This window comes from Pelodiscus sinensis, chromosome 5 (genome assembly GCF_052426305.1).
Source record: "Pelodiscus sinensis isolate ZL-2025 chromosome 5, ASM5242630v1, whole genome shotgun sequence".
Taxonomy (NCBI): Eukaryota; Metazoa; Chordata; order Testudines; family Trionychidae; genus Pelodiscus; species Pelodiscus sinensis.
The window spans coordinates 2,817,366-2,834,280 of NC_143056.1; the positions used below are offsets into that span (position 1 = coordinate 2,817,366).

General features: G+C 40.6%; 1 protein-coding gene across 4 annotated transcripts in view; it reads left to right on the forward strand.

The window, feature by feature from the left end:
* Positions 1-16,915, forward strand: part of TOGARAM1 (TOG array regulator of axonemal microtubules 1) — a 55,104-nt gene that overhangs the window by 22,832 nt on the left and 15,357 nt on the right. For 2 of the 4 annotated variants that reach the window (XM_089778263.1, XM_014572316.4), the window contains exons 6-15: positions 540-769; positions 2,471-2,574; positions 2,956-3,123; positions 4,346-4,444; positions 5,236-5,411; positions 7,786-7,951; positions 8,266-8,400; positions 11,851-12,004; positions 14,383-14,488; positions 14,869-15,104. In XM_089778263.1, coding sequence (XP_089634389.1) covers positions 540-769; positions 2,471-2,574; positions 2,956-3,123; positions 4,346-4,444; positions 5,236-5,411; positions 7,786-7,951; positions 8,266-8,400; positions 11,851-12,004; positions 14,383-14,488; positions 14,869-15,104 — 1,574 coding nt within the window. The remainder of the gene's footprint in view (positions 1-539; positions 770-2,470; positions 2,575-2,955; positions 3,124-4,345; positions 4,445-5,235; positions 5,412-7,785; positions 7,952-8,265; positions 8,401-11,850; positions 12,005-14,382; positions 14,489-14,868; positions 15,105-16,915) is intronic. The other 2 variants (XM_075926132.2, XM_075926133.2) reach the window with 2 other exon arrangements.

Consider the following 16,915-nt stretch of genomic DNA (forward strand, 5'->3'; position numbering starts at 1 on the left):
GCAGTGGAATGGGACTGGAATAGCTGTAGTTTCACGATTTACTTTGGGTAGCATCCTTTCTGATAGACTGTGGTAAGATTCATCTTTGCAGCTCTCCCAGCCCTGGCTGGGTCAGGGAGCAAAAATCAGACGCCGCTGAGCTCGCTCTCATGTGTAACATGAGTCCATTTAAGAATATTAGTTTTTTGTAAAAAGGATTGATAGTGTTGGTGTGAATAGTCTTTTGTAGTGAGCTTTGCAAAACAACCAGGGATGATGATGTGCATGCAGTGTTTGCGCTTGCATTAGCGCACTGTTAAGTTGTGCCTGTCTCTGTCACTTCGTAAGTATAATAATGATGTCTGGCAATTAAGATATCTACTGATATGTTCACTCCATATAGATTGTGTGTTTTGGGGCAAGATAAAGTTACTATCACCATCCAGTGACTAAAAGTTTAAGATTTTAGATGCAGTCTTATATTTGACAGCTTGGTTCTGTGTTGAAACAAATTACACATGCAGTGTGTTAACTCTGGAATTACTTTCAATTCTGTTTAGATGCAGAGTTCACTTAGGTCTCTCCGTAATAGTGCAGCTAAGAAGAGGGCAAAGCTGAGTGGCAGCACTTCAGATCTTGAGAGCCCTGATTCTGCGCTTAAACTTGATCTGACTACGGACTCCCCTTCTGGCACTTCCTCTCCAAATGTGAGCTCTCACAGTGAAAGTGGAGTTTACAGTCAGGAATCTCTGACTTCTCCATTGTCCACAACCTCTCAGGGAAAGATAACGTGAGTGTAATTTATTTGTTAAATCCTCATTGAGAATTCTAACATCTTTGTTTGGGTTGAGCGGGTGGGAAACTTGCATTTTTTAAATCTGACTGGTTTGCTTGGTGCCTAGATTTTATCCGAGAGTTACTTTCTCACTTAAAATGCACTGTACTGTGCTGCTGTGGTTAAATATTGTTCTAATTTGTTCCTGCTTTTTCTTTGACCCGATGCCAAGCTCTAGCTATAGTAACACGAAGTAGCCGTTAAAGCCCTGCTGTTGCTATATAAATATTTTATAATGAAGGTGAACCTGACATGGAAGATAAGTGAACCACAGTCTAAACAAATGAATAAAACAGAGAATGAATCAGGAGAAAGAGGTTTTCTTATTGCAGCCTGGAAAGTTAATCAGGAATGCATTTACTTAAATACCTTTTTTTGGTGGGGTGGAAACAAACAATTTAAACTTTTCTTATTGTTGCTAAATCTGAATTATCAATGAATGCATATTTTCATTGTAACATTAGTTGCTATGAATTTTTTTATATGTAATGCCTTCATTTTCTCAACCCCTTTGCAAAGAATTTGATGGGATTTGTTTTGATGCACTAAAATTGAACAGTTGGCTGCAATATGCACTTATTCTTAGCTTTGTAAAACTAAGTGGGAAACGTTTTGCCAAGTATTGCAAGTACAATCTCCTTAATTTCTTCCTGGGCACATGGTCAAGCTGCATGCAGGTGAGGCCTAAAGAACATAATGCAAAAACCTCTGGCATGCCATATCACTGCATCATGGGCTCTGAGCAGGAGAGCTGGGAACAGTATTCTGTAATACAGAACTTTTCCATTAGACCCTGATGTTGCAGCTTTAATGTATGACAGTGCTCACAGCTAATTCAAGTCCAGTCCACCAGGGAGAATGTGCCCTATATAAGGAAACTTGAATCTGTGCCAGAGTGGCAAAATGCCATCCCAGAAGTTATTAAATACCTTAACACGTTTCTTTATATTTTTCAGAGAGTTAAGTTCCAATGCTGGTGTAGGCTTTGTGGGAGTCCTAGGCATAGCTTCTAGGCTGAACCAAAGTAGGCCTGGCCATGGCAGAATATTAACACATGAGTGGTGTCCATTAGCAAAGTCACCACATTCATGACCTGAGGATGGGACAGGCACACCGAGTTCTCAAGTAACTATGCAAACAAATGCCACTAGAGATAGTTTTAGGGCTTCAGCAAGGCCTACAACTGGCTTTCCAGCATTGGAGGTTGAAATTCTGTTCACAGAACAAATACAGTGTGGGCAGGAGAAATTGAAACCAGCATTTCCTAGGGATGTGAATGGTTAACCATTCTGGCTGGGCTGGTGACCCCAGTTTAAGCAATTAAATGGCTAAATATAGCGTTTAACTGGGTTAACTAATTAAATGGGATTTTACATCCCTAGCATTTACCTCATCCTGCCTAGTGTAACTTTTTGTGCTTAGAAGTGGGTGGGGGGGAACCTGATTGCTACCAAATGAATTCTCTTTCTCTAATCTATAGTAACGTGACCATTTCTGGTGATGTGCTAGGAATATTTTGTGCTCAACCTGAAATAGAGAAACAACCCAACATATACTGTTTTCACATTAGGCAAAACATGTCCTTAGGCAGGCAGGCCTCCTCGTCCCATTCAGAAGTATAGTTATAGAGAAGTGATTTTTTTTTTTGTATTGCAGCAGCTCAGACATCTTTCCTCTACTTGGATGCAAATCGCGTCCAGCAAGACTGTCTTCAGCAAGGAATAGAAGTACTAGCATAATAGAACGGGGCTCTGCTGCAGGTAATTTGATGTGCATAAACAGAAAGATACAGCTAATTCAGTCAAAGTGAAGCCATTTTATTTTTAAGGCTCTATTTTAAGGCTCAGTATTTTCTTAGCTGCTACTGTAATGGAAGTATTCATAATTCATAAAATTAGATACACCTTAAGTAAGATTATCTAATGATGTCTCGTCTTGACCCATTAAATCTTATCCCAGAAGTATTTTTTAAGCTATATGAGATTTTAATTGACCATTTTCAAATTCTGCTCAGGGCTTTGGGGATTGTTTTTCTCTGCTCACACGGCTAGGGCATGTTAAGACTAACTCTTGCCATTAAATGGTGATGCAGCATGTCAGTGCTTTATGTTGAACACTTTGCTATGGATTCTGTTATACAGGGATAATGTTTCATGATAAAGCATCCTCAGATGTGAGCATAATTGGCCAACGTCTGAACTATGGGAATGGGCCTGGTGATTATGAAGATGACAAGCAGAGAGAAGTGTCACCTTGTGTTTTGAAGGGTCAGAACAAAGAGCACCAAAAGCATTGTAAACCTACAAAAGGTTAGTGAGTCACTTCCTATGTTCCTTTGATGTCTTATGTGGGAAAAAACCCCAATGTTTGCTAACTTCTTCTAAAGCAGATATTTTATGGACTTCAACTTGGTCCTATAACTTCAATTTCTATTTATATTAATAAGATATTTTCCTGAAATTCACAAGCAGGACTGTTAAAGTTTCAGAGATAGCAAATTACTTGAAGTTAATGATCAAAATCTCGATTTTTCTCAGCCAAAATGTAGATATGGCTATATATGTTTCATTTTTTAAAATAAGCCATCATTATTGGTGAAGTTCAGGAAGATAAATTGTAAGCTTTTGTGTTTCAGTTCTAATGAAGTCTTGAAAAGCTAAATTGATTTAATTTCTGCTCTCTGCGTCGTAATCAGTTGGTTAAGAATTTTGTCTTGTATGGTTTTTCTGACACAGCACGCTGTTAGCATACAGCAATGACAGTGTGTGTTTTTTTTAAATCAAGAAAGCTAAAAATGAAACTCAAACTAAAAGATACGGTTTCACCTTTTAGGTCACTTAAAATATGGCTGTGGTTGGGAGAGAAGAATATCTTGTGGCAGTATTTTAGTGTCAAATGTGAACTGAATTGGCCTTATATCTTATCACTTTTGTTTGGCAACACCAGTTTAATTCCTGTTGCTCATGACTGTTAGCCATCTGGGACAGCCCTGGTTTGGTCCCAAGCCTTTGTGCTCAAAAATCTTTTTTGCAGATTGTCAGATGTGGTGTTACGTGTTAACTCCATGGCAATAATTTAATGCTAAAGAATGTAATACCAGTCTGCCATTGTTACTGATTGAGTTTACCCTGTATGGAAACAGTGCAATCAGAACTAAAATCTATATTAATAGAAAAATTAAACTGCTAAAGTATGCAGTAATCAACATGAAGTGATCCTTGGAACAGAAAATTAATTGCTTTCAGTGGATGCTAAATTGGCACAATTGTGCTGAATTATTAGAAAAATAGTTAAATGCATGGAAAATAATTCTTGTAAGCAAGCTGTTATTTAGTATGTTTGAAAGTATTGATATTTAGCATATGTGATACAGTACTTTCCTTTGAGGATTTCAGCATTAATCAAGACTTGCAGTACTCTAGAAATACAGTCATGCTTAAGAGTGATTAATCAGTTGAAACTAAGCTTAAGATATTTTACTAAATATTAGGTAAATTAATGATATAGCTCTTCTTTATGTGTAATTTTTAGGCTTTACAGGGTCAACTTCTAGTTTACAGCAAATTAACAATCTAGACTTCATTTCACCGAGTGCCCTGTCTGAAGATTCTGTAGTAATTGTTGGAAAAGGTATTTTTAAAATTAATTTCCTATATATGTAATACGATTTTAGTATAGAAACAGACCTTGTATTTTTGGACAGTCAGGAGAAGGGGAGCTAAAATGAGTTCATTCACATATTTATAATATAACATCTAAACAATCCCCAAATTTAAAAATAAATAAAAATTATTGAAGGAGAAAATAGTATCGGAATGACTATTTTACACCCTTACTGAGAAATGTGATATAAACTGTACTACAGATTGAACCTCTTTAGTCCCGCACCCTTGAGACCTGACCAGTGGTGAACCACAGGAGGTCAATATTGTCGAGCAGCGTTACCAACACTTTCTCTGCTTACTGAGCTCTTGGAAGACATTGAGGGGTAAATTGGAGTTAAATGACAACACAGAACACCGAGAGCCATGAGTGGTGGCTTTCAACAACTTTATGGGACTGCAGGAAACTTGGCCACAACCATAAGTGGTCATCCAGCTACGTAAAATCGCGCCAGACCACGGATGTTGCTGAACCAGAGTGTGCTGGGCTAGAGACGTTCAACATGTGTAAGATTAGCATTAAATAAAGAACAGTAAGAAAATGAGGACAACATTTTGCCTATATACTCTCTCACTAAAAGACCCTTTGTAGTCAGTGGAAATGCGGAAATGTAACTATAGGTAGAATTTGGCATTAATATAGCCCACCCAGGTTTTGTTTTCTGGAATTATTTTTGCTTTGCTTTAGTTTCTTACTGAGTGACTTCTGCTGTGTGAAAATGACCTCTTGGTGAGGTTATGATATGATAACCATTTCAGGTGTTTTTGGAAGCCCCCCATCTGCGCCATTAACATACAGCCAGTCCATGATATCGTGTGTGGAGAACGGAGACGTCCATTCTCTCAAACAAGGCATTGAGCCTCTATCAGGGATCTATGGGAGAGCAGTCCAGCAGAACAGTGCACCTTTCCTTGATACTGAAAATGAGAAAGATGTAAGAGTGTAAAACAGAATTGATTGTGTTTTTTTTTTTTTTTTTTTTTTTAAAGTGTCACTAGAGAATACGGTTCTTATGTTCTCCAGATTCTGGTAAATCAATGTTTGATGAAAGTATAGTCACCAATATCTCAAGAGTCTGGTAATGGGCTACAGAGCCTTTATTTCTAGGTCTCTGATATAATTCCAGCACAGGCTGGAGATAAAACTCAATGAATAATGAGGAATCATTAGCCAACAACTAGATGACCACGGAAAAAATGGTGCTTGCTTTGCACATTTTTAGTAAACATTTATGTGAACAGTTTTGTTTGTACAAATATTCACACAAAGTTGTGTTCAGACCTGGAATAGGGATTTATTGTATTTGATCAGTCTCTTTATGTCAAGTCAAACAGATTAAAGGGCTAAATTTGGTGAAGGAACTGAATTGGTTATTGCAAATGTTCAATTCAATGCAATTTGATCAGCTGTACTAGGTACTCAGATACCGACATTTGGTGTTTTTTGGTGACTATGGGTATGTCTACACTACCCTCCTATTTTGAAATAGGAGGGTAATGTAGGCATACCGCAATTGCAAATGAAGCCCGGGATTTGAATTTCCCGGGCTTCATTTGCATAAGCCGGGCACCGCCATTTTTAAATCCCGTCTGGTTCAAACCCCATGCCACGCGGCTACATGCGGCACGAACTAGGTAGTTCGAACTAGGAAGCCTTTGCGGTATGCCTACATATGCAATTGCGGTATGCCTACATTACCCCGCTAGTTCGAAATAGCGGGGTAGTGTAGACATACCCTATGAAATTAGTTTCTCGGTGCAGTTCCTAGAGGACGTGTCCACAAAATGACCATTAAAATTAGCAATTTTTGTTGACACTGAGCAAAAGGACCAAGGATTGAATGGACATGGAGAAGGAACTTCCTGCCGGCCCTTAAAGCAGGCCCCTTGACAACTGGGATATTTTGGCAAGGCAGTCTGAGGAACCAGCTGCTGTTACTGACCATCATCTGTTGTGTGTGTGGGGGGGGAGGGGAGGGGCAAAAAAGAGGACTGCAGCTTGCAGATTTTTAATCCAGCACCATTCTTAAGATATATATTCCCTGTAAATAGTCTTGTCTCATTGTCTGCACCCTGGTGTGATTTCATGAAGAGTTGTTCTGCTATCTACATGTTGTTTAACTTTCTTATGATTTCTGAACATTAATATTTGTAGGTATAAATAATGCAAGGTAAAGGGTAGTACTTCAAAATGAAAATAAAAAATGACTAACTGAAAATATTCCTAAACTTTAAGGCCAGAAGGGACCATTGTGATCTTCTAGTCCCGTGGTCACCAGCCAGTAGATCAGGATCTACCAGTCGATCTTGGAACCTCTGACAGGTGATCCTGACTGGTCTGTCTGGGAGGCTATCAAGTACTTGTCCTTCAGCTGCCCTTCTCTACACTGTCCTGCTGCCCCTGGGAGCCTTCTGCTTGTTATGCAGGGTGGGGGAGACTGAGGCAGGGGAGTGCTGATGTCACTCTGTCCCCCTCTCCTGTACCCCATCTTCAAAGAGTGAGGAGGGTGGGGCCTCGCGAAGGTGTGGAACAGGGGTCGGGCCTTGGAGAAGGAGTAGGGCAGGGCAGAGGTATTTGGGTTTGAGGTAGATCCTGGACTGACTTAAATTCAAAAATTGGTCTTGTGCTTAAAAAGGTTGGAGACCACTGTTCTAGTCTGACCATCTACACATCACAGAACCTCACTCGCTCACTTTTGCAATAGGCCCATATCCTCTGGCTGAGTTACTGAAGTCCTCAGATCTTGATTTAAAGACTTCAAGTTCCAAAGACTCAACCATTTATTCTTAAACATAAACAGGATTGCAAGAGCCCTTAAAGTTGTTTTAAAATTAATCCGATCACATAGTTTGAAGATGATTGTCAAAAAACGTATTGTTAAAAAATTTAAAAAACTGAAGTTAGGCTGGACTTCATACTCTTTACTCAAATTAGTAAGTAGTTTCTCTCACAAGTAGTATCATGAAATGTAGGGGGTTCACAGGCCTGACCCCCTATTAGCTGAATTATCCATAGATTGCCATGAGTGATTATTTCTGAGCTGCAGAAATTCTCAGTGCTCATTATTCACAATATAATTAGTCCCATTGACTTAAATGGGATTGCTCACAGTGCATAGAGGTAAGCACATGGACAAGACTATGCAGGATTGGGTCCTAAATTAGCATAAATAATTCCAAAATGCACTATGGCATGATAGCAGAAGTTGTGAGCCCCTTTATTTAGTAAAGATGATTCCAAGTTTTAAATTATTGAATGAAGTATTTCAGTTCAATTATATTTTACACTACGACTTCTGTTTTGTGCAGATGAAAGTTGCCATGTCAAAATCTGCCAGGGATAAGATGAGGCAGAGGAGAAGAGAAGAAAAAGAACTGAGTCATAAAGAACATCAGGAAGTCAGTGATGAAAAAAAGGAACAAAATCCCCAGGAACGACTTAAACATTGTGAACCAGAGAAAATGGCAACAGAAAGTAATGTTTAATATTTTGTCAATTTAATGACGGACTGTTAAATGGTGTTGACTCAGAAGTATTTTCTAAACCTGGTATATCAGCACTAATTATTTAAGATTATGACTGTCCAAATTGACATCAGGTATTTCTGAAATTTTAAGATACGATGTAATCTCCTTAATGAGCTTATTTGTTGTTGGTATAAAATATTAGTAATAATAAGACAGGAACTTACGACAGATAGATTGACTATTTTTGAGATCTTTATAGAATACAGCATAGTACTATGAAAGAGTGACCTCTTCCCCTTTTCTGGTTTTCCTATTTTGTAGGTTTAGGTTTTTATGGAGATGCATTAATACCCTCCAAAAATGAGCCTTTATCTTTAGAAGATGTTGCCTTCAGTGCTCCACTAAAAAGAACATCCAGTGTAAAGAAGACACAGTCTTCAGTCTTGCTAGATTCAGGTAAGCGGTTACAGTTAGTTAAGTGTAAAAGACAGTATTAAAATGTTTGGATGCTGGCAGATGAGACAAGTCCCAAGTATAATCAGGCTCAGTTTTTTCAAAACTGCAGCAGTTTTTTGTTGTTGGTTTTTTTTTTCCAATTATGGAGATAATGTGCAGATCTGTGTTCTGCCCTTGCATTTTGGTTCACTGCTACCTACCGCGTATTACAGATTGAGATGGTTCCCATTGTACTGCCCAGTGAGAAGAGTGTTGTTCAGGATCTGGTTCAGGGAGTGTGCAGGCTCACTAGTTTTTGATTGCCTTACCAAAGGAATAAGAGTTGACAATGATCAGAAGTGTGACATCCAAAGAAAATAAAATTTTAGGCCTTTTATTTTTGGGTCAGTGCCAGTGTTTCCTCTAACATTTTCTATCCTTGGGCAGGTTGAAATTTCTTATGTGCAACTCCAATATTGAGGTAGTGTGTGGATGTGCTAAAGCGAGGGATATTTAAGAAGGAGCAATGCTTACGATATTTAATATGAAATTAATAAACAGAAAATGTATCACCCTTTCTAACAACTCAAGCTAGTAAACACACCAGAATGCATATTATCCATATGTAGCTCAGCTTTCAGGTGCTAAACAAATGTATGAGTCAACTAGAAATTGTATTTGCAAGGAGAGCATGACTAATACAGTATTTACTGACACTGGAAAGGAGAGTAAAAGGCATTCACTAAAGCTTAGACAGTTTCTCTGGGGAATGTTTAGGATCCATGCTGTATCAGATGAAATTTCTCCTGGTTTGAATCTTCCATCTTTTGTGTCACCAACTCTGAGGCTAAATCTAGACTACAGGTGTCTTTCTGAAGAAGCTTTTTTCGGAAGAGATCTTCCGAAAAAACTTCTTCCGAAAGAGAGCATCCACACTGCAAAAGTGCATTGAAAAAGCGATCTGCTTTTTCGAAAGAGAGCATCCAGACTGAATGGACACTCTCTCGCATGTAAGCTGTAATTGCAATGGACGGAATGGCCACCAGGACACCTGTGTTTTTTCCCCCTTTCAGAAAAAGGCTTCTTCCTCCTAGAATGAAGTTTACCAATGCCGAAAAAGCCCCTCTGTTCTTTAGATTGTTTCTTGCGGAAGAATGCAATTGCAGTGTGGATGTTCCTTAAGTTTTGTTGGAAAAATGGCCATTTTTACAACAAAACTCTGTAGTGTAGACATACCCAAAGAGTAGAAGCCACAGAGCAAATTTTAACATGTGGCTTCAGGGTTTGTAGACAGATGCATGTTTCAAAGAGCTTGCAAATAAGGTTTCATCCTACAAAACAACTAGCATCGCACCTAGTAGTTGCTACTTCAAACTCAGAGACAGAACTCTACTGCATAGCAAAGATCTGGCCTTGATGCAATACAATATACCATGTATTAATTAGTAACACAGGATTTAAATAAATCATTAAGATCAGAGTTTTAGATATCTGCAACACTCCAAAAATCTTCTGGTTAAAACAATCTTTTTCTTTCTTACCTTAAGCCATTAATACCCATGTGAATTAGTTTGAAATGTAATCATACAAATGTCCTGGCACATCCACCATGCAACCTGCTTTCCTCTTCACCCCAACCAGCCAGAGAGGACTGCAGCGAGTCAGGAGGACACCCTAAACAAACTGCCTCCTGCCTCCACCTCATTTTACAGATGCTAGCACCTACCCACCGCTTTTCTCTCACCTAACCCTGTACAATCTGCTACCCCCCCAGCCCAGCTGGGGGGTAGGATAAAATCCTGCTTCTCAGACTAGCAGGCACCAGCAGTCTATCTGGGAGTCAGGATCAGCACAAAAAAATTATCCACACCTCCCCCACGACACAGCAAAGACAAACTCCTCCTCCTTCCATCCCAGTGCCAGCACCCACCCACCCTCTCTTTCCCCCAGCTACCTCATGCAGTCAGCCCCTTGCTTTCCTTCCCAGCCCAGGAGGGTTGAGGAGACTGCTGGGTTTCTGCCTCTAACAGCTTCTCTCTCTTTCTCCTCACACACGGGACTCTCCAAACTCCCATCCCCTCTGACTCCCTCCCCCCAGTCACTTATTCTCTCCTTATCGCATGCTTACCTGCTCAGGGAGCCTCCTCAGTTCAAGCATGCAGCTAGGTCTGTTTAGCTGTTGCTTAGCGATGCCCTGCCACCTACCAGTCAGCTGAGCTCCCTGCCTGCATGGGAGCTTTGAACCTCTGAGCTTTGAACCACAGAACATAGCTGCACAGGCGCACAGCTTACAGACAACTTAGGTCAGTGCTCTCTTGAAATATTTTTCATTTACAGTTTGGCAAATAGGGACATTTGAAGCACCAGGGGATTTCATTTTGCGCCTCCCTCCCCTTCTTAGTGACTCAAAAATTATTTAATTGATTAAAAGTTATAAAAACCCCGGTACTGTGTGTCCGTTCAAGATAAGTTTTAAATGTCTGATAGAAAGCCCTTCAAATTGGAGCCCTCGAGTGGCTATGCTTCTAGTTCTTTAGCCATTATAAATAGGCTAGAACAGCAGCAACGCAAGCTAAAAAACAAATGTATTTTGGATTAGGACGTGATTTAGAAATTCTTCTTTCTAGTTTGCTAGTAAAACTTATTGAAAATCTACAGCAATTTTTTTGCAATTATGTCAGTAGTGTGATACAGAAACTGAATTTGAGCAATAGCTCATTAAAATTTAAAATGAATGATTCACTAGCAGTAACATTGAAAGGAATGATTGATGTGACCTATTCCCACTAAGAACATTTAATTGGAGATTCACGACTGCACAGCTTGAACATTAGCCTTTTCTGGGGAGCTGTTAAGTCCTTAGGCCAAGATTTTGTTGCTTCTTTAAACTAGAGAACCAATACTTGTAGTTTTGTATCAGAGAAGGGAGTAATTAGTAAGCAGTACTTAGCTTTTTTCTGAATTCTGGAAACATTCTGAGCTACAGGTAGATGATTAATTTTCAAATTAAGTAACTTCAAATGCATGCAGCAGCTTTCTTAGGTTTTTTGCAATACCTTTGAATGCATCTGAATTAATCTTTGAATTGTGTGTAATTCAAGTGAGTGCCTGTGTGTACCAATTCCCATTTACATGCACCAAATGGTGCACTTGAAAATATTGTGGTTGTTACTGGTGACCTTTTTGAAAACTCAGCCATGGTAATCTGCAGGGCTTACCAAGCGGCGGTGAGCCCCACTCACCAGCTGCGCGGTTCTGCGTTCTGTGCATGCGCAGATTGCTCTTCGCCGACTCTTCCAGGTTGTAATCCACTCGCCACGGGCGGGTAGATTACATTATTTGTCGAGCCCTGATAATCTGTCCAGTCACTAGCTTTAGTATAGTCAACTATGTTTGTCTTATGTCAGTTGCTTTCTTCATATTAGGAAGGTTAATCACTTACTATTGCGTAAATGCTTCATGACTTTACAGGTGAAACCTCTCCTGGACTTCAAGGTCAGTGTAAGGATCGGACCCCATCAGTCACTCATAGTCCAGAGATAATGGATCCATCAGAGTTGCGACCCTTTTCAAAACCTGAAATGGCACTCACAGATGCATTGCGACTTTTAGCTGATGATGACTGGTATGTATTCACACATACACAGCTATGTATCTAGGGCAGTGGTCTCCAACCTTTTTACACCCAAGATCACTTTTTAAGTCTCAGAACAGGCGAAGATCTACTGCCCCGCCCCTTCCTTGAAGCCCCGCCCTCTCTATTCTCCTGTCCATCACTTGCTATCCCCAGCCCTTATACACTCTGTTAAGCAGTTTATTTTTAAATTATGCAATATATAAAATTAAAATCACATGTTTATAGTTATGAAATAACTGTTCTGTTTTTAATTCATGCTATTTAAATGTCAAATGAAGCATTTACAATTATACATTTTGTTCTCTGCTATTTTGTAAATCTAAAATCAAGTATTGATAATTATATATTTTTTCTTCCAATAACAGTCTCAGTGTGACACCTGTGGCTGAACAGTATCTGCCAGTGTCTTGAAGTCTGGGTTGTAGTTTGAGATTGCTAGTCGTATACAGTCCATCAGATGGGCATCTGTGATCCTGCACTCAGCCTGGGAAGCTTGCTCCAGCACAGCTGGAGCTAGACGCAGCCTCCCTGGGCTGAGCGCAGGGCAGCCGGGCTGAAGGGAAGAGAAGTGGCTGCCCGGCCAGCTGGCCATGGCACTCAGCCAGGGTGCACCAAGCTCCACGTGGGCAGGTGCAGAGGAGAAACCGCCGATCAGCTGGAGCGCGGGGCAGCCTCTTTCAGCTGAAAGCCACAGTCAGCTGGCTGGGGTGTTTCAGCCCTCCCGACCTCCCAGCTCCCACCATTCCTCGCAGCTACTCACCTAATGAGGAAATCTAATGTAAATGTCCCGCGCAGGTGCGCAGTTCAGAGAGGGCTCAAGAGCTACTCTTAGAGCCCCTGAGATCTACTGGTAGATTGCGATCTACTGGTTGGTGACCACGGATCTAGGGTGTCTGATTATAAGATGCAGCATTTATGTTGATACTTTTTAAAAAATGAAGTGTACATAGTAGCTTTTTGATTAAAAAGCGAAGTCTGTTTAGTAAACCATAGGAAAAGAGGGCCTGTACTGATGGTTGTAAAGAGGATCTTGATAAAGTGAACTAGGCATAACTATTGGAATGGTGCCTTTCAGAGTTTGCACAGCTTGAAACAATAGCTTTGAGAGGTGGGACAAGCATCTCGGCTAGTTAATTCAAGACCCATTGTGCTGTGGAGCTCCCCACCATCACCATGTTGTTCCAGGTGTGACAATGGGTCTGTACAGACACTGCAGAGATGAGCAGTGGCATTAACCCCCTTCCTGCATCTCTTGGGGAGTGCTCACATGATGATGGACCTATGGCCCCATCTTGTCTTAATCCAGCTCTGCTGCCATCTGTACCAGACAATCATTGTGCAAGACTTTTTAGTTTAAATTACTGATGCATTGGGAGACAATTTGTACTCACTACTTGTTTCTTCAACATTCTCAATGGCTGTGCTAGTTGGACACAAAATCATAGAAATGTAGGGCTGGAAGGGAGCTCGAGAGGTCATCAATACGTAGAGTATCAGGGGCTGGCTTTCTGCTTTCCTGAACTGCGTAAGGCAGTGGTTCCCAGCTGGTCTGTGACGCTACTGCAGGGGGTCCCTGGAAAGTTTAAAAGTAAGGTTCGAGTCCACTCTGGTGGCCCCCATCCTTTTTTTCCCTTTTTTCTTCTTTTTTCTCCCCCAGGGATGGGGGGGTCTGTGAAATTGAAAAGGGGTCCATGTGCTCTAAAAGGTTTGGGACACTAACGTAAGGGAAATCTCCGACAGACTGCTCATTGAGGAGCAGGGCTCCAGTCCATGTCCCTATACTGAGGCAGAACTAACTAAACCTTGATGATCCCTGTGCAACCTGCTCTTAAAAATCTCCTGTGATGGGGACTTCACAGCATCCCTAGGAAGCCTGTTCAAGGGCTTCATTATCTTGATAGGGTTTTTTCCCCCAATAGCTAACCTAAATCTCCCTTGTAGCAGATTAAGCCTATGCCTGCTTGTCCTACCTTCAGTGGACATGGAGAACAATAGAGCACCATCCTCTTCGTAACAGCCCTTAACCAATTGAAAGAAAGACTGTTACCAAGTTCTCCCGCCCTCCCCCCGATTTTCGTTCCTCAAGACTGAATATGTCCAGATTGTGTAATCTTTCTTCCCAGGACAGGTTTTCTGAACCTTTTATAATTCTTGTTGCTCTCCTCTGGCTCTTGTCTGTCCGTCCCATGTCTTGTCTAAAGAGCATGGTCTTCGAATTGGATGCAGTGCTCCATCTGAGGCCTCCCCTGTGCTTACAGCCCAGTTGGTTTATGTGTGATCCACTGTCGCCCCAGACATTCTAAATATCTGCTGTGTTTGTGTGTTTTGTTGATACTGTTTTTCAATTAAATATTTATTTTATATAGGGAGAAGAAGATTGAAGGACTGAACTTTGTTCGGTGTTTGTCTGCTTACCATACTGATGTGTTGACTGGAAAACTGCATGAAACAAGCCTGGCTGTGGTGCAAGAGGTTAAATTTTCATATAAAAATCTTATACTAAAAATTCAGATTTGCTAGCACTGAGGTAAACATTTGAGTGGAGAGGTGTTCTGTCCAGCTGCTGCTGTTTTCTCTGTCATCTTGAAAAAGAATGGGTACACGGTTTCATGAAGCAGCTTGTATTTGGGATATTCAGTAGTTTTAAATTTGCTTAAAAGCTGTTAAAATTAAGATCTAGAATCTTATAGAATTTAATAAACTCCCACCTGTTAGGAATCAAGATGAGAATTTCTCTTTTTTTTAAATGACTAAAAATTTCCAAAGAGGAAAATAAAATTAAGCCTTGCTACTTTATTAAGTGTATTTACTAAATGTTACATATTGTTTGTTTGGCTCTTTCCTGTGTGCAGGTGAAGAACTTGCGCTCAGGCGTTTCCCGAGCTGCTGTGGTCTGTTTAGGGGATTTGTTCACATACCTGAAAAAGAGCATGGATCAAGAACTAGACAGTACTGTTAAAGTCCTCTTGCACAAAGCCGGAGAATCCAACACCTTTATAAGGGAAGATGTAGACAGAGCATTGAAGGCTATGGTTAATAATGTGACTCCAGCACGTGCACTTTGTGCTCTTATAAATGGAGGTCAAAGGTAACTCAGTTTGTCATGAAATAACTACAAAAAAAAAAAAAAACCCCAACCACAGTGTATCACATTAAGGATGTCAAGGGGTAACCGGTTAACTGGTAAGCATTGCCCTTACTGGGGGATGCTTACAGTAGCTATCTGTAGTAGTGTTCATTATCACATTGTTGAGAAGCTTGATAACATTTGTTGTCTTCTGACAGAGCTTATTTAATCCAATTTCATTTGCCCCGTTTTACTGGCACAAACCTTTTTCTTCAGCAATTTTGGGAAGGTGGTTTTCTTTCTTCTCTGGCTACCTCTGAACACACCCTTCTTGACCAGGTTCAGTTTTGAGACTGCACTTCTGTGAGTGGCTGTGTTTGCAGCTTCAGTAAGTAATCAAGTTGTGGTATATTTTGTCTTGGTGAGGCAGCTTATGCTGTTTATCTTTGTGGCAAAAATCATGATCTTTGACTGCAGCTTACAGTGTTTGTGCTTCCTCAACGTCAAACTGTCTTGCAGCAGCTCCATTGCTGCTAAGTTTTCAAGGCTGTAAACGTATATCTGCACTGCAGTTAGCCACCCGCAGCTGGCCTGCCAACCGTCAAGATTGTAATTAAACAGCCCCATAGTTGAGGATGTTAAATGGTTAACTGGTCAGCAATACCAGTAAACATGAGGCTAACCGGTTAAATGGCCCTTGCTGGTGAACTCCAGTGGTGGCCAGATGGCAGGATCTCATGACCATGTCAGGACTAGTGTTTGGTTCCAGGCCTGGCTGCCTGCTCTCCCAGCTCTTACTACATTTAAACTGCAGAGCTGCAGTGGGGGTAGGTCCGGACCTGGAAGCTAGAACTGAGCACTTCTTCCCTTATCACCTGATCATGTAATCAATACATATTCTATCGACTACACAATTAGCGAATTGCCTGCCTCTTAACATCCTTAGTCTGACAAGCAGAATGATGCTTTTACTTGCCTAGGAGCAGTTTTGTTTAGCTTGGTTTTGCAGACCATAGGGTTTTTTTGTTGGCTGGTACAGTCAAGTTACTCTTGCTCGGGTAAGTCATATTGCATCATCCCCCCCTCAGCCCTCTATCATCTACAGAGTCTCTCTCAAGTGTTAAATCCACTTAAAAATGGCCCTCTTAACCTTGGTAGCATTCCATAGATTGTCTCCACACTGTCACTTGAGCTGTTCCTCTTCCTTGCCCGCTCACTAAGATCCTCCAGTCTGGGTCTAGCCATTGTCTGCCCTTCCCATCCATGAAATAGGAATTGCTTTTCCACTTGTGCTCTGTTTCCCTCAAACCTGCAAATCACTTCACTTCTTAAAGTCTCTCTGCAAAGCTTCCCTTTTCATTTTAGCATGTACTGGCCAGCTATATATGTGGCATTTAGAACGTGGTACTGCTGTGATCACAGACAAGGTATTCCTAATACCAGATTTCTGTCTGATAAAATTGGGAAGAGGGCCAAATATTACATGTGCCTAATTTGCAGTTGTGCTTTCATGTATATGCATGGTAATTGGGGGTGTGAGTCTGAAATTTTGGCTGAGAATTTTCTATTTGCATGAAGGTAGTGTGACTTGCTAACATTACCTCTGGTGGGAAAATAGATATGAGGGGAGTTTTTAAAGGATAATTTAAAAAAAATACTGATTTATTTTATATGACTGTATATATTGGTGTCCTGAATATATTTCAGAGCACAGTAATGTATTGCTAATAAAGTTAGTGACTGAATACTAACTTGAATACTGCATGCAAATGTAGTTACCTCATCTCAAAAAAGATATATTGGCATTGGAAAAGGGTTCAGAAAAGGGCAGC